This window comes from Mobula hypostoma, chromosome 13, assembly GCF_963921235.1.
Source record: "Mobula hypostoma chromosome 13, sMobHyp1.1, whole genome shotgun sequence".
In the NCBI taxonomy this organism is placed as follows: Eukaryota; Metazoa; Chordata; class Chondrichthyes; order Myliobatiformes; family Myliobatidae; genus Mobula; species Mobula hypostoma.
In genome coordinates, this window is record NC_086109.1 from 52,947,108 (window position 1) to 52,965,790 (window position 18,683).

Here is an 18,683-nt window from a genome sequence, read left to right on the forward strand (position 1 = left end):
TAATTCAGAGAGGAGAAACTGGTGGATAGCAGTCATGGCCACACTGACATTTCATTCGTTAAGTAGTCACAGAATACTTATAATTAAATTAGACAAGTTCAAAGTTACCTTTCTTAATTCATTGGCATAAGATTTGATAATTGATATTATACAGTCATAGAGTAATATAGCACTAGATACAAGCCCTTCATCTGACCATGTCTGTGGTGACCATTGTGCCTATCTATTGGTTTTGTCTAGTTTTAAATTTAGTTTTAGGCACCGCTACCATGGGAAGTGGATACTAGTTATCTACCCTACCTATACCTCTCTTAATTGTATTTAATTGTCATGTCATCACTTGGCCTCCTTCACTCCAGTGAAAACAGACCCAGTCTGTTTAACCTCTATTGAAAGTCAAGCTTTCCAATCCAGCAAACATCTTCATGATTTTTTTTTCTGCACCATCTCTACTTTAATCTTGTCCTTTCTATCAGGTGGTGAGCAGAAAGGCACAAAATGTTCAAGGACCGCCTAACCAATGTGACATCCATCTCTTAGAGTTGGTGTCTCAATTGTTGACTGCAACCATGTAATTTGTCTGTCTTTGTTCAACTATTTAAGGATCTATGCCCTTAAGCCTCAAGGATACTCTGTTTAACAACGTTCCCCAAAGCACTGACATTCACTCTGTATTTCCAGCCCTGGGTTAACTTCCCAACAAGCATTACTTCACACCTGTCTGAATTAAATTCCATCTGGCATCCCCTTACTCACATTCTAGTCATGTTATAACATAGACAACCTTCTTTACTGTCCACTAAATCAACAATTTCAGTGTCATCTGCAAACTTACAAATCATGCCACCCACGTGCTCACCTAGGCTTACTGTCATTTTGTATCCAGTTTACTAATTCACCTTGGATTCCATATGATCTCACCTTCCTGACCAGCTTACCATGCAGAACCTTCTCAAAGGCTTTCCTGAAGTCTGTTTGGACGAGAGGTATAAATTGACTAGAAGGAAATAGCAAATGGGAGTAGTTATTTTACTTCTAAATACATAATTTTTATGTTTATATGTGTTATTTTTAGTACATCTTACTTTTAAATAAATATTCCACTGTGGATAAAACTCAATTATCCTCAATGCAGTATATTATTTTTACACTGTTCTCTAGACTTCCACTGAAGGTTTCACTGTATCTTGTATAGAAATCTAGAATTATTTTAACTGAGCCTCCAAAGCTGATTTTCAGACAAACCATGATTTGCAATTACACACATTAGAATTAGTCTAATTTTGTTCAAAGTAAAATATGATAGATTTTGACAAGTAATTAAAATATTCAAAACAAACTGATTATATGTTTTGCTGAAGAGATATCAGTTTGGTTTTTCTATTTTAGCATCGTCTGTGGTAATTTCAAGTTTTATATTCAAATGAAAGCTTCCTAGTTTACTAGTATTTCCAGTCTGCTTCCTTAAGATAAGGTATAGACTTGTGCAAGTTTAGCAAGCCTAGTACTATACAGAGGATAGGACTGTCTTAGGTAAATCCCTCAACATGTTAGGAAAAATGATTTCTAAGCTACTTCCCAAAATCTACGGTACCTTAAATTACTGAATAAGTAATAGTAACTTTGTTTGCATGTTGTTCTGGTATCCAGAGCATTTATTTTTCAATAACCTTTTCAAGTGCCTGTGAATCTGAATCCTCTCTGTTGCTATTTCTTCAATCTAGCAAATAACGTACCAAAAGTATTGTTGGTTTTATCTGAGGATATTTACTTATTCCATCCCCAATTTTGTGTGTGCTTCGTTATTGACACTTGGGTCAGAGATGGGACACTTTAGGGCTGTTTTTATAATCTCAGGTTCTGTAACTCATTAAAAGAACCATTTTTGATTCACATGCGGACTGTTTTCTGTCAAGGCCAAAATTATAAATTTGTTGTCCCATTCCAAATTGCCCTTGAAATATGTGAATATTTGAATTCAATAATAATTTCGTTAAAAATGTATTTTTGCTGACAGTAGTATTATTATTTTTGTTCTAATGCAGTGTTACTCATCCCTGAGTTGAAAGTTGCCTTCTTCCAATTCAGGGATCTTCTGCGGTTCACTACATTTTTTCATGGCAAGTGGTCTGTGCCTGTGGTTCTCTGCACAGTATTTCAAGTATCTCACTGCTGATTGTGTCATGTTCAAGCATCTCACTGTTTTAATTATGGGTTTTGTCTGATGTATTGACATTTGATTATTGCTATAGCTTTCTTTTGTTTTCTTTTCCTGGAGAGCAAAGAACAATTCTGAGCCCAACTGAATCAACATCACAAAGTCAAAGAAATAGAAGACCCAGCAAGTCCTGAACTATAGCCACCAAACCCTAGTGGTGGGCTGGCTCAACTTCCAGCCTAAAGCAAAACCTCATTCGATTATTAAAATCAACAGATTTTTTAACTTAAATTAACTAGTTTTTGTAGCTTCATCAAGTAGAATTCCCTTCAGAAATTTGTTTGAAATTTCAAAACATTTAATTCACGTATTTCTTATTACAGCAATTTCTATTACGTAATGCCTTCTCATCACTTACTGTGAATATTTTAACCCATCTCAACAGACCTTTGCTGCTAGAAAAGCAGGTATATCTTTTGCCATGGTTGCTAGAACCTCGATAAACGATCAAGAATTGGTAAGTGTGTTTCTTTAACAGCTTTGTAATTGTTCAGTTGATGAATAGCTTTTATACGGTGAGAATATGGGTGTCAATAGAAACCATTTGAAAGCGCTGCTTACAAGTCAGAGTAGTTTTTCCACAGTTACACCCAATTGGTTATATTCAAGAGTTAAAGATGAAATGTTTCCATTCAAAATGCCTTTTGTTACAGAAACATAAATGAATTAAGATACTCATGACAATAGGACTTTCAGTAGAAAACTTGTATTCCCTGAGCATTCATGGGTTTTTTCAGGCTTCAATTTCAATCAATCTACCTACCCATTGAATCAGGGGTTGTAATGTAGACACTGATATTGTCAGTATAAAACAGTGAACTTTTAACAGTCAAAAATTACACTAATACGTAGATTCAAACTAATTGTATTTTAAAATTTTATATGCATGTCGGTTTCATCAGTTCAAGTCTGACCCACCAATTCAAAGGTCACCCATTGAAGAATGGTCAATAAAGGAAAATATTAATTTTGAAAAACTGATATTATGGTAAATCAATATAAGGCATTATTTGAGTTTATTCAAGACTAAAGCCTTTTCTCAGTTCCTTCATCTCTGCTGAATCTGTTCCTAGGATGAGGCTTTTCTTTCCAGGGCATCAGTGACGTTGTCCTTCCTCAAGGAGCAGGGTTTTCATTCATCCAGCATTGATACTGCCCTCACCTGCGTCTCCTCTGTTTCTGTGAAATCCATACAGAACCCAGCTTCCCATTGCCTTAATAGGGATAGAGTTCCTCTTGTCATCACTTATCACCCCATGAGCCTCAGCACCCAACACATCATTCTCCACAAATTCCATCATCTTCACTGGGACCCTACAACCAAAGACATGTTTACCAGCTCCTACTCTCTGCCTTCCACAGAAATTGCTTGTTCCATGATTCCCTTGTTCATTCATCCCTCCCCACTAATCTCCCTCTTGGCATTTATCCCTGCAAGCAATGAAAATGCTACACTAGCCCATTCACTTCCTCCTTCACCTCCATTCAGGGCCCCAAATAGTCCTTCTAGGTGAGGCAACATTTCCTGTGCAAATTGGTTGGGGTTGTCTACCATATCCGATGGTTCTCCTCTATTTTGGTGAGACGTGTCGTAAATTGGGGGACTACTTTGTGGACCACCTTCACTCTATTCGCAAGAAGTGGAATTTCCCAGTGGCCAATTATTTTAATTCCCACATTTCAGTCCATGGCTTCATCTTCTGCCATGAATAGGCCACTCTCAGGTTGCAGGAGAACACCTCATCTTCTGTGGGTAGCTTCCAACCTGATGGTATGTACATTGATTTATCCATCTTCTGGTAATGTTTTCTCCTCCCCTTTCCATCTTTTTTTTCCTGCCCTGGCCTCTTACCCCTTCTCACATGTCAAACAGCTTCCCCTGGTGCCCCCACTCCTTTCCTTTCTCCCATGATCCACTTTCCTCTCAAATCAGATGACTACTTCTCCTGCCTTTGCCTTTTGCACTTATCTCCTCCCAACATCTTACTTCACACCCCACTCCCACACACCGGGCTGCACCAATCACCTTCCAGCTTATTTTCTTCTCCCTCTCACGCCTTCTTATTCTGGCTTTTCCTCCCTTCCTTTCCAGTCCTGATGAAGGATCTCAACCTAAAACATCAACTGTTTCTTTAGTTCCAGAGATAGAAACATAGAAAAAAATATAGAAAATAGGTGCAGGAGTAGGCCATTTGGCCCTTCGAGCCTGCACTGCCATTTATTATGATCATGGCTGATCATCCAACTCAGAACCCTGCACCAGCCTTCCCTCCATACCCTCTGATCCCCCTAGCCACAAGGGCCATATCTAACTCCCTCTTAAATATAGCCAATGAACTGGCCTCAACTGTTTCCAGTGGCAGAGAATTCCACAGATTCACCACTCTCTGTGTGAAGAAGTTTTTCCTAATCTCAGTCCTAAAAGGCTTCCCCCTTATCCTCAAACTGTGACCCCTCGTTCTGGACTTCCCCAACATCGGGAACAATCTTCCTGCATCTAGCCTGTCCAATCCCTTTAGGATTTTATAGGTTTCAATCAGATCCCCCCTCAATCTTCTAAATTCCAACGAGTACAAGCCCAGTTCATCCAGTCTTTCTTCATATGAAAGTCCTGCCATCCCAGGAATCAATCTGGTGAACCTTCTTTGTACTCCCTCTATGGCAAGGATGTCTTTCCTCAGATTAGGGGACCAAAACTGCACACAATACTCCAGGTGTGGTCTCACCAAGGCCTTGTACAACTGCAGTAGTACCTCCCTGCTCCTGTACTTGAATCCTCTTGCTATAAATGCCAGTATACCATTCACCTTTTTCACTGCCTGCTGTACCTGCATGCCCACTTTCAATGACTGGTGTATAATGACACCCAGGTCTCGTTGCACCTCCCCTTTTCCTAATCGGCCACCATTCAGATAATAATCTGTTTTCCTATTCAAAGTGGATAACTTCACATTTATCCACATTAAATTGCATCTGCCATGAATTTGCCCACTCACCCAACCTATCCAAGTCACCCTGCATCCTCTTAGCATCCTCCTCATAGCTAACACTGCCGCCCAGCTTCGTGTCATCCGCAAACTTGGAGATGCTGCATTTAATTCCCTCATCCAAGTCATTAATATATATTGTAAACAACTGGGGTCCCAGCACTGAGCCTTGCGGTACCCCACTAGTCACTGCCTGCCATTCTGAAAAGGTCCCGTTTATTCCCACTCTTTGCTTCCTGTCTGCTCACCAATTCTCTATCTACATCAATACCTTACCCCCAATACCGTGTGCTTTAAGTTTGCACACTAATCTCCTGTGTGGGACCTTGTTAAAAGCCTTTTGAAAATCCAAATATACCACATCCACTGGTTCTCCCCTATCCACGCTACTAGTTACATCCTCAAAAAACTCCACGAGATTCGTCAGACACGATTTTCCCTTCACAAATCCATGCTGACTTTGTCCGATGATTTCACCGCTTTCCAAATGCTGCCTTCCTGACCTGCTGAGTTCCACCAGCATTAATGTGTGTTATTAAAGATGATTAAACTTCCTATTAGCAAGTGTTCTAGTCCTTTAAAACAACTGATGAATATGCTAAGGATATGAATTCCTCTCATTGATGATCATATTACAAGAGAGCTTAAAATATGTTCTTGAGTTGCAAATAAAATTGATTTGGTAGGATAAGCTGTGCTGATTTGTCAGCTTATTCAAATGTTATCAAATATTGAAATCATTTAAAATTAAATAAACACTTTAATGAATCGTACTGTGATTTGTTCATTAGAGGGTAAGAACACAGTATGTACAGTATATTCTGGAACATTTTCTCCAATATACCTATGTGGCTTAAATCCCTTATCTCTGGTATCGGTCTTGTTATTTTATCTTGCACCTTCTGACTCTGTTAAGCAGTGTGGTAGTGCTGCTGCTTCAAGGGAGAGAGAAGAGGGTATATAGGGAGGGGGGGATGGGCCTGATGGGTTTGCTTTACTGGAGACTACAAGGCCTTCATAGGTTGAATAGCCTCCGTTTATGTTGCAATGAGTAAGTGTATTGACAAAACTAGACATACAGTGGCATGCAAGTGTTTGGGTACCCCTGGTCAAAATATCTGTTACTATGAATAGCTATGCGAGTAAAAGATGACCTGATTTCCAAAAGGCATTAAAAAGTTAAAGATGACATATTTCTTTAATATTTTAAGCAAGATTACTTTTTTATTTCCATCTTTTACTGTTTCAAAATAACAAAAAATGAAAAGGGCCCGAAGCAAAAGTTTGGGCACCCTGCATGATCAGTACTTAGTAACACCCCCTTTGGCAAGTATCACAGCTCTCTGTAGCCAGCTAAGAGTCTTTCAATTCTTGTTTGGGGGATTTTCGCCCATTCTTCCTTGCAAAAGGCTTCTAGTTCTGTGAGATTCTTGGGCCATCTTGCATCCACTATTCTTTTGAGGTCTATCCACAGATTTTTGATGATGTTTAGGTCAGGGGACTGTGAGGCCCATGGCAAAACTTTCAGCTTGCGCCTCTTGAGGTAGTCTATTGTGGATTTTGAAATATGTTTAAGATCATTATCCTGTTGTAGACGCCATCCTCTTTTCATCTTCAGCGTTTTTAAAGATGGTGCGATGTTTGCTTCCAGAATTTGCTGGTATTTAAATGAATTCATTCTTTGCTCGACCAGTGAAATGTTCCCCATGCCATTGGCTGCAACACAAGCCCAAAGCATGATGGATCCACCCCCGTGCTTAACAGTTGGAGAGGGGTTCTTTTCATGAAGTTCTGCATCCTTTTTTCTCCAAACATACCTTTGCTCATTGCGGCCAAAACATTCTATTTTAAGTTCATCAGTCTGCAGGACTTGTTTCCAAAATGCATCAGGCTTGTTTAGGTGTTTCTTTAAAAACTTCTGACGCTGAATTTTGTGGTGAGGATGCAGAAAAGGTTTTCTTCTGATGACTCTTCCACAAAGGTCATATTTGTGCAGGTGTCGTTGCACAGTAGAACAGTGCACCACCACTCCAGAGACTGCTAAATCCTCCTGAAGGTCTTTTGCAGTCAAACGGAGGTTTTGATTTGCTTTCCTAGCAATCCTATGAGCAGTTCTCTTGGAAAGTTTTCTTAGTCTTCCAGATCTCAAATTAACCTCCACCGTTCCTGTTAACTGCCATTTCTTAATTACATTACGAACTGAGGAAACGTCTACCTGAAAATGCTTTGCTATCTTCTTATAGCCTTCTCCTGATTTGTGGGCATCATCTATTTTAATTTTCAGAGTGCTAGGCAGCTGCTTAAAGGAGCCCATGGCTGCTGATTGTTGGCAAGGTTTGAGGAGTCAGGGTATTTATAAAGCTTTGAAATTTGCATCACCTGGCCTTTTCTAATGATTATTGTGAACAAGCCATAGCCCTAACAAGCTAATTAAGGTCTGAGACCTTGGTAAAAGTTATCTGAGAGCTCAAATCTCTTGGGGTTCCCAAACGTTTGCATGGTGCTCATTTCCTTTTTTTCACTCTAAAGTTGTACAAAACAAAAATAATACACTACTTGCTTAAAATATTGAAAAGAATGTTTCATTTTTAACTTTATGACTTTTGGAGATCAGTTCATCTTCTACTCACTTAACTATTCACAGTAACAGAAATTTTGACCAAGGGTGCCCAAACTTTTGCATGCCACTGTAATCTTACAAGTTTGATCAAACCCATGTTTTCTCAGCGTCAAAACATATGGATGATGGAATCAAAAGCAGGAATGTTAGAAATGTTAGAAAAACTCAGCAGCTCAGGCAGCATCTGCGGAAGGATAAATGGGTAATATTTCAGGTCAAAGCCCGTTCATCAGAAGTGAGGATGAGAGAAGGCAAGTTAATTGTAGCCACAGACAAAGTGGTGGAGGGCATTTGTTGAAGCTAAGTAGATTTCACAACATTAGCACCCCATTACACGGATAAAGGTGCTTAATAATCCGTTTAATAGTCACACCCAATTATTGGCATTTCCTCTTCAATCCATTGCCAAAATATGACCAGAAGAAGACCATAATATCATAAGACATAGGAGCAGAATTGGATCATTTGGCCCACTGAGTCTGTTCTGCCATTCCATTATGGCTGATTTATTATCTCCCTCAACCCCTTCCTTTGCCTTGTCCCCATAATCTTTGACACCCTTACTAATCAAGAATCTATTAACTTCTGCTTTAAATATACCCAATGCCTTGGTCTCCATAGCCATCTGTGGCAAGGAATTTCACAGATTCACCATTGTAGCTAAAGAAATTCCTCCTCATCTCTGTTCTAAATGTCAAAATGTTCAGATATGACCCAAGTGTGGAGAGACAGTGATCACTGAGCGGGTTAAATCTTCACTGACTTTAACGAGTACTGTTGCAGAATTTAAAGGAAAAGAAAAACAATAAATGCTAGGCCAACTGGACTATTAACTAAAACAATCAAACTGAAAGTTAAAAACCAACTCCACAAATGGAAAAAATAACTAAATATTGAATGCAGTGAGTGTAATTGTTGCTGTGATTTTGGTTATATCTCGACAGGACTAGAACGAAAATAAGGGAGTTAAATAACACCGCAATGAAACAGTAATTAGCTAGAACATGTGTATTGACGAGCGTAGTTGTTGAACCGTTGTGCAGCCCGCCTGCGGGGTGTATGTAGATACTACAGCAGAGGCCATGATTGTGAGAGGTCACCCCCCCACTGAGCCATAGCTCCGGAGGTGCCAAGGAACTGTAAATACTCAAAGTCCTGGATGAGAGATTTGTCAAAGATGTCATTAGTTGGAATCCAAGATCGTTCCTCTAAACTATACCCCTCACAATCCATGAGTCCATGAGGTACTGGACCTTGACCTGCACCCGGCAAGATGCGAGGAGGTGCTGCACAGTGTAGAACAGATAATCATCCACCAAGCAGGGAGGAGGAGAAGGTGGGGTGACTGAAGCCAGGGGGAGGCAGTAACCAGCTTGAGTTGGGAAACATGGAACACTGAGTGGATCTTCATTGTTGCAATCTATACAAGACTATCTTGATAGCCTTTTCCACTACAAATGGTCCCATGTAACGTAGGGCCAACTCACAGCTCTCGACTTTTAGGGGAAGATCCCACGATACAAACCAGACTTTCTCTCCTGGCTTGAGAGGTCACACCTGTGAGGGGAGCCAATCAGCCTACTGGTCACATTGTTTCTGAATGCACAGCAGAGAAGTCCTGGCTCATCTCCACACATGCTTGTAAGGTTGGATCAACTGTACAGCAGCAGGAACTCCCACATCAATCTCTTGGTCAGGGAAGAGAAGTGGCTGGAATCTCTCTGGCATTCATTGGGAAACATGCCAAACCAATTGGGAGCTCCTGGACATTGGGGTTGGAAGAGACAAGGCAGCATGATGTTATCTCCTAGTGTCTCCTACTCTCTCAGCCTGGCCATTAGATTGGGGGTGGAAACCAGATGAAAGGCTGGCTATGGCTCCCACAGGAGAATAGAAAGCCTTCCAAAAATGGATGTGAATTGTGGTCCTCGATCAGATAAAATATCCTGAGGGAAGCTGTGCAGTCTGAACAGATATTGAACCATGAAGGTGACAGTGTCATGAGCTAATGGGAGTTTAGGGAGAGCAATGGATTGGACAGCCTTGGAGAATCGATCCACAATGGCCAAAATGGTGGTGTTTTCATTAGACTGGGGGGGGGGGCGGGGAAGGGCTAGACCAGTGATGAAATCCACCAAGAGGTTGACCAGGGTAGTGGAGCAATGGCAGTGGACATGTCACATAGGCACCCTGTGGTTCTGAGCACAAAGTCGTGGATATCCTGGGACATAGATGACCACCAAAACTCTTGGTAAACTCCTAGGTCTGATGAATTCCCAGATGGTCAATCAGACAGATAGCGTGACCCCGTTCCAACACACTGGAGTGCAACCATAGCAGGGACAAGCAGCCAGTTGGGAGGTTGGGCCTGGATGCAACTATTCCATGGCCCTCACCTCTGCTTCTATTTCCCAAATCACTGAGGCAGTAATGCACGAGCGAGGAAGGAGGGGTTCTGGATTGGCATTGCCCTCAGACCCATCAAACTGCTGGGAGAGAGCATCAGCCTTAGTATTCTTGCTGCTGGGATGACAGGTGAGGATGGAATTAAACCAGGTGAAGAAGAGAGCCCAACATGCTTGATGGCAGTTGAGTTTTTTAGCATCCGGAAGGTAGGAGAGGTTTTTGTGATCTGACCAAACTAAAAAAGGATGCACTGCTCCCTTCAGCCATTGTCACCATTCTTTCAGTGCCTCCTTGACAGCCAGAAGTTCTTCATTCCTGACATCTCAGCCAAAGTGAAGTGACAGGTAAGAAAGGCACAATGGTGTAGCTGTCTATCTGCAGAGGAACACTGAGAGAGTACAACCCATTGCCAACATCTCATGCATCCAACTTGATGATGGGCTAGGTGTTCCAGCACCAAAGCAATAGTGAAGTGTTGATTTAGTTCCAAGAATGCTTGGTCTCCATCATTTGTCCAATGGAATCCTGCTGAGGTTTCCTGGTGAGTGTATTTATGGGGACCATGCTAGAGCTGAAATTTCGGATGAAGCAGCGATAAAAATTCACAAACCCCATGAAATGCCACACCTCTTTGACCATAGGTGGTTTGAGCCACTCTGTGACAGGCTGAGCTTTACTCGGGTCTATTTGAAAGCTGGAAGGGGTAAGTATATAGCCCAAAAACAATACTTGGGCTTTATGGAATTCACCTCTCTGGCCCGCAGACAGGTTATTCTTGAGGGTTTATCTGAGAACTCTCCAGAAATGCTCGACGTATACCTGGTGAGAGAGGGAATAGATCAGAATGTCGACCAAATATACAAAAATAAACTGAGCATATCATTGACCAGGGCCTGAGAAACAATTGGCCAGACCAAAGGGCATCATAAGCTACTCATAATGGCCAGCAGTGGTGTTGAAAGTTGTCTTCTACTTGTTCCCTTATCTGATATGAACAAGATTATAACCATTGTTTAGATCTCTTGGAAATTATGATTGCCCCCTGGATTTGTTTGATTGCAGAGGCAAGAAGCAGAGGAATAGCAGTTCTTCACGGTAATATTATTTGGGGGCTAATCATCAATGCACGGATGGAACATGTCACCCTTTTTGCTCACAAAAAGTAATTTTTGTCCCTGCTGGCGAGGTTGACAGACTGATAAACCCCAAGGCCAATGCCTCCATGGCTATCATTTCTGGATGAGAGAGGGAAAAGAACTAGCCCCAGGGAGGACTAGTACCAGGTAAGAGGTCAATGGCACAGTTATATGGCCAGTGTGGAGGCAGGGAGATGGCCTTCTTTTTACTGAAAACCTCAAGAAGGTCAGCATATTCAGCCAGAACACCAGACAGGACCACATCAGTAGCTGACACAGGAGTGGACTCAGGGACCAGAGCTTGACCTGGACCCAGACAGGCATACCGGTCCCCACTCTTAGAATGTTTTAAGGGAGCAATTAATCCATGGGTTATGTCAGGATAACCGAGGGAGACCTAGCACCAGTGGCAGTTCAGGCAAATCAACCAGATAGAAGGAGAGTTGTTCCTAATGATTGCCTTCCAGCACAAATTGGAGGGGTTTAGTGGAAAAGTGGATCTAACCAGTGTCCAAAGGTTGAACATCCAGAGCCTTGATGTTGACCTTTTCTCTCAATTTCTGAGTTGGAACTCCTCACCTTTGAGCCAGAGGATGTTCATGAGATTCCCGGCTGCCCTGGATATGATAAATGCTTGAAGTTCATAGGTCCGAGACCCTCAAGAAACTGGGACTATATCAAAATTGAGGGTGACCCGTCGGGATTCCCCTTCCTACTGGATACTTGGGACATGACACTCAGTAATGACATGAGTCACCACAGTGGAGGCAGGAATATCTTCTCCTGTGCCGATCTCATTCCTCCTGAGATAGGCAGATGTGCCTCATTTGCATAGGCTCCTCTGTTGGGAGATGAGGGAGAGGGTGAAGACATCCAATGATCTAAGGAGTAGGAAACTCAAGACATTCTTTCCCTATGCCACTCAGTTACCTGGTTATCAACTTGAATGGCCAGATTAATCAGGTCTTCCAGACTATCCTGCTCATCACAAACAGCAGTCTTGTGCTGAACTGCTGCATTCAGTCTTCACTGGAAGGCAGTGATAAGGGATATCTCATTCCATTCTGTCTCCATTGCAAGCATGCGGAATTTTACAGCATAGTTTTTCACTGTCCTTCTACCTTGGCACAGGTCAGTGGGCAGTCTCTTAACTCTGTACTGGAAGATCAGAAGTTCTTCTTAACTCAGCAACAAAATGTCGAAATTACTGGGCAGCAGGGAAACATTGCTCCTGTATAGCATTGCAAAGGTTGAATGGAGGTCCATGCAGGAGACTTACCATGTATTCCAGTTTATGCGCATCATTATTAAACCAACCAGGCTGGGCTTGGAAAGTCAGCTTGCACTGGGTAATGAAATTACCGCAGTCTTTGAGATAACCAGAGTTATCTGCCCGCTGGAGGAATACTCCGTTCAGGTATGGACACAGGAGTTGGTTCTGGTCCAGATGTGGAAGTCAGGGCATTAGTTGCTGAGGTTTTTTGGGTAGTAGAAAATGAGGATCTGTGAGATGCTTGGAGTGGGACCGGCATGACCAAATCCTGCTGATGAATGTCAATGACTGTCAGCTGACAATAGCTGTTGCCTCTAAGTTCATGGACTGTGGCTGTGAGAGTGTAAATGGCAGCCACTTGATTCTAGTTGTCTGTGGTGAGCTGCTAAACTGTTGCTGGGAGGGATGATTACTGTTCCTCCAGCTGAGACTGGGCTTGTTGAATGAAAATTATCTATCACATTGCTTCAGTTACTTCTTCAATACAGGTTCCACTACCTGTAACTTCTCCCCTACCTGGGAGAATGTTCGGACATGGCCCAAGCAGGGGGCTGGGGGGGGGGTGAAGGGAGAGGGAGACTAAAGTGGCTCAACAGTTCACTGACTTCAAAGAGAATTGTTGCAGAATTTAAAGGAAAAGAAAAACAATAAATGCTTGGCAACTGGGCCGTTAACTAAAACTCTCAACTGACATTTAAATACCAACACCACAGATGGAAGCAATAACTAAATACTAAATGAATATTGCACCTTTACAGTGTTGAAATGGTAATCCACTTTCCCGGACAAGGATGAGGCTAAATAGGGAGCATAATTGTTGCTGTGCTTTTGGTCAGGTTTCAACAAAACTAGAATGAAAAGAAGGGAGTTAAATACCACCATAATTACTGCAAAGTGCACACTCGTGAACACCATTGTTGAACCTATTGCGTAGCCCGCCTGTGCAGGCGAGTAGACACTGCAACAGAGTCTGTGCTTGTGACACTAAAGAGATGTCCTTGTATTCTGAGACTGTACCATGTAATCCAAGACACCCCTACCATAGGAAACATCCTTTCCACATCCACTCTATCTAGGCCTTACAATATTCAACAGGTTTCAATGAGATTTCCCTCGCTCTCTCCCCGCTCACTCTTCTTAACATCAGCAAATACAGGTTCAGAGCCATTAAACTCTCCTCATACATTAACCCTTTCATTCCCGGGATCATTCTCGTGAACCTCCTCCAGACTATCTCCAATATTAGTGCATCCTTTCTTAGATAAGGGGCTCAGTATTGCTCACAATACTCCAAGCGTGGTGTCATCAATGCCATATATAACCTCAGCATTACATCCTTGCTTTTATATTTTAGTCCTCTCGAAATGAATGCTAACATTGGATTTGCTTTCCTTACTCAACGTGCAAGTTAATCTTCAGTGAATCCTGCACAAGGACTCCGAAGACCCTTTGCACCTCTGATTTATGATTTTCTCCCTATTTAGAACATAGTCTACACCTTCGTTCCTTCTTCCAAAGTGCAAGAGCATACACTTCTGTACGTTATATTCAATCTGCCACTTTTAATCTCCTAATTCTCCTCATTCTCCTAATCTGTGGACATTTCATGCTGAGTCCTTTCATTAGGACTGGAAAGGAAGGAGGCAGAAGCCAGACTAAAATCGGGGGGTGGAAAAGGGTACAAGCTAGCAGCTGCTTCACTGAAAAGTCTGTTTGAGGTATGACTAGCCTGAAGAGGTTTAAATCTTTTCTTTGACTGGAATTCAGTGAGACCCTCTCTCACAGCTTCCCTTCTGTGATTACCGCCCTCCACCTCTTGGACTATCACCCAGACTCACCGTCACCTTACCGCCTTCCTTCCAACTTCCATGGTCCACTGTCCTCTCCTATTAGATTCCTTCTTCAGCCCTTTAATTCTTCCACCTATCACCTTCAAGCTTCTTACTTCATCCCCTCTCCACTACCCACCTACAGGATGAGTAAAGAAGAATGAAACACAGAGTCAAACATTTATGCCTCAGTGCAAAGTTTTCCCCTTAATAGCTGTAAAGTGCATCACCTCCTGTAAATACTCGTCCACTAGTGTGTCTAGGGAAGTGTCAACATCAACCAAACCTTCTCAAGTAGCTGTTAAAACAATGAAAGCTCTTTACCTTAGTTGTAACTTCCTCTGGTGGCAATCACAAAATCCTCAACTGGAGAGGGGAAGTCAGTCATCAGCATAGAAGCTGTCCCAGCAGCCAATCATATCCGTGCCAAGCGTGAGTGAAATAAAATAAAATAATGAATTATTTATTGGTAGGGCATATCTACCAACAATTATGATTAACAATAAAGTAGATTGCAGCCTCTCTCTGGGTTCCAACTTGATCCTTACCCATTAAACATGAGCAACTTTCAGTGTGAGTGTGATACCATCAGACTCCAACCATCCCATAATGACTGTGGGCAACTACTTTCATCATAACTCTAGACTTATGGGAAGTTAAGCCACATGCTTCCCATACCACTGAAGCCCAGAATTATTTCCTATTGCAACCAAGTCACAGGACCATCCCGTGTTAACATCAGAATCAAATTTAATGTCAGCATATGTCATGAAATTTGTTAACTTTACAGCAGCAGTAAACTAAATACATGATAAATAAATATAGAGAAAAAAACTGAATTTCAATAAGTATATATAGCGCCTATAAAAAGTATTCACCCCCCCCCGGAAGTTTTCATGTTTTATTGTTTTACAACATTGAATCACAATGGATTTAATTTGGCTTTTTTTTACACTGATCAACAGATAAAGATTTCTGTGTCAAAATTAAAACAGATCTCTACAAAGTGATCTAAATTAATTACAAATATAAAATAACTGATTGCAAAAGTATTCACCCCCTTCAAGTCAGCATTTAGTACATGAACCTTTGACAGCAATTACAGCCTTGAGTCTGTGTGGATAGGTCTCCATCAGCTTTGCACTTCTGGACACTGTAATTCTTCCCCATTCTTCTTTACAAAACTGCTCAAGCTCTGTTAGATTGCATGGAGATCGTGAGTGAACAGCCCTCTTCAAGTCCAGCCACAGAATTCTCAATGGATTGAGGTCTGTACTCTGACTTGGCCCCTCCTGGACATTAACTTTGTTGTTTTTAAGCCTTCCTGTGTAGCTTTGACTTTATGCTTTGGGTCATTGTCATGCTGGAAAACAAATCTCCCAACTCACAATTCTCCTGCAGACTGCATCAGGTGATGATTTGGTTAAAGGTGGTGGGGGGGAGGGTGAATACTTATGCAATCAGTTACTTTGTGTTTTATAATTTAATTAATTTAGATCACTTTGTAGAGATCTGTTTTCACTTTGACATGAAAAAATCTTTTTCTGTTGATCAGTGTCAAAAAAACCAAATTAAATCCACTGTGATTCAATGTTGTAAAAAACAATAAAACATGAAAACTTCCAAGAGGGTGAATAGAAACATAGAAACATAGAAAATAGATGCAGGAGTAGGCCATTCGGCCCTTCGAGCCTGCACCACCATTTATTATGATCATGGCTGATCATCCAACTCAGAACCCCGCCCCAGCCTTCCCTCCATACCCCCTGACCCCTGTAGCCGCAAGGGCCATATCCAACTCCCTCTTAAACATAGCCAATGAACTGGCCTCAACAGTTTCCTGTGGCAGAGAATTCCACAGATTCACCACTCTCTGTGTGAAGAAGTTTTTCCTAATCTCGGTCCTAAAAGGCTTCCCCTCTATCCTCAAACTGTGACCCCTCGTTCTGGACTTCCCCAACATCGGGAACAATCTTCCTGCATCTAGCCTGTCCAATCCCTTCAGGATCTTATACGTTTCAATCAGATCCCCCCTCAATCTTCTAAATTCCAACGAGTACAAGCCCAGTTCATCCAGTCTTTCTTCATATGAAAGTCCTGCCATCCCAGGAATCAATCTGGTGAACCTTCTTTGTACTCTCTCTATGGCAAAGATGTCTTTCCTCAGATTAGGGGACCAAAACTGCACACAATACTCCAGGTGTGGTCTCACCAAGGCCTTGTACAACTGCAGTAGTACCTCCCTGCTCCTGTACTCGAATCCTCTCGCTATAAATGCCAGCATACCATTCGCCTTTTTCACCGCCTGCTGTACCTGCATGCCCACTTTCAATGACTGGTGTATAATGACACCCAGGTCTCGTTGCACCTCCCCTTTTCCTAATCGGCCACCATTCAGATAATAATCTGTTTTCCTATTTTTGCCACCAAAGTGGATAACTTCACATTTATCCACATTAAATTGCATCTGCCATGAGTTCGCCCACTCACCCAACCTATCCAAGTCACCCTGCATCCTCTTAGCATCCTCCTCACTGCTAACACTGCCACCCAGCTTCGTGTCATCCGCAAACGTGGAGATGCTGCATTTAATTCCCTCATCCAAGTCATTAATATATATTGTAAACAACTGGGGTCCCAGCACTGAGCCTTGCGGTACCCCACTAGTCACCGCCTGCCATTCTGAAAAGGTCCTGTTTATTCCCACTCTTTGCTTCCTGTCTGCTAACCAATTCTCCACCCACACCAATACCTTACCCCCAATACCGTGTGCTTTAAGTTTGCACACTAATCTCCTGTGTGGGACCTTGTCAAAAGCCTTTTGAAAATCCAAATATACCACATCCACTGGCTCTCCCCTATCCACTCTACTAGTTACATCCTCAAAAAATTCTATGAGATTCGTCAGACATGATTTTCCTTTCACAAATCCATGCTGACTTTGTCCGATCATTTCACCGCTTTCCAAATGTGCTGTTATCACATCCTTGATAACTGACTCCAGCAGTTTCCCCACCACCGACGTTAGGCTAACCGGTCTATAATTCCCCAGTTTCTCTCTCCCTCCTTTTTTAAAAAGTGGGGTTACATTAGCCAACCTCCAAACCTCAGGAACTAGTCCAGAATCTAACGAGTTTTGAAAAATTAACACTAATGCATCCATTATTTCTTGGGCTACTTCCTTAAGCACTCTAGGATGCAGACCATCTGGCCCTGGGGATTTATCTGCCTTCAATCCCTTCAATTTACCTAACACCACTTCCCTACTAACATGTATTTCACTCAGTTCCTCCATCTCACTGGACCCTCTGTCCCTTACTATTTCTGGAAGATTATTTATGTCCTCCTTAGTGAAGACAGAACCAAAGTAATTATTCAATTGGTCTGCCATGTCCTTGCTCCCCATAATCAATTCACCTGTTTCTGTCTGCAGGGGACCTACATTTGTCTTTACCAGTCTTTTCCTTTTTACATATCTATAAAAGCTTTTACAGTCCGTTTTTATGTTCCCCGCCAGTTTTCTCTCATAATCTTTTTTCCCCTTCCTAATTAAGCCCTTTGGCCTCCTCTGCTGAACTCTGAATTTCTCCCAGTCCTCAGGTGAGCCACTTTCTCTGGCTAATTTGTATGCTACTTCTTTGGAATTGATACTATCCCTAATTTCTCTTGTCAGCCACGGGTGCACTACCTTCCTTGATTTATTCTTTTGCCAAACTGGGATGAACAATTGTTGTAGTTCATCCATGCAACCTTTAAATGCTTGCCATTGCATATCCACCGTCAATCCTTTAAGTGTCATTTGCCAGTCTATCTTAGCTAATTCACGTCTCATACCTTCAAAGTTATCCCTCTTTAAGTTCAGAACCTTTGTTTCTGAATTAACTATGTCACTCTCCATATTAATGAAGAATTCCACCATATTGTGGTCACTCTTACCCAAGGGGCCTCTCACGACAAGATCGCTAATTAACCCTTCCTCATTGCTCAAAACCCAATCCAGAATAGCCTGCTCTCTAGTTGGTTCCTCGACATGTTGGTTCAAAAAACCATCCCGCATACATTCCAAGAAATCCTCTTCCTCAGCATCTTTACCAATTTGGTTCACCCAGTCTACATGTAGATTGAAGTCACCCATTATAACTGCTGTTCCTTTATTGCACACATTTCTAATTTCCTGTTTAATACCATCTCCGACCTCACTACTACTGTTAGGT

General features: G+C 41.9%; 1 protein-coding gene across 4 annotated transcripts in view; it reads left to right on the forward strand.

Moving 5' to 3' along the window:
* Positions 1 to 18,683, forward strand: part of LOC134355592 (protein unc-13 homolog A-like) — a 1,022,883-nt gene that overhangs the window by 606,519 nt on the left and 397,681 nt on the right. For all 4 annotated transcript variants that reach the window (XM_063065696.1, XM_063065695.1, XM_063065693.1 and 1 more), the window contains one exon: positions 2,604 to 2,675. In XM_063065696.1, the coding sequence (XP_062921766.1) occupies positions 2,604 to 2,675 (72 nt within the window). The remainder of the gene's footprint in view (positions 1 to 2,603; positions 2,676 to 18,683) is intronic.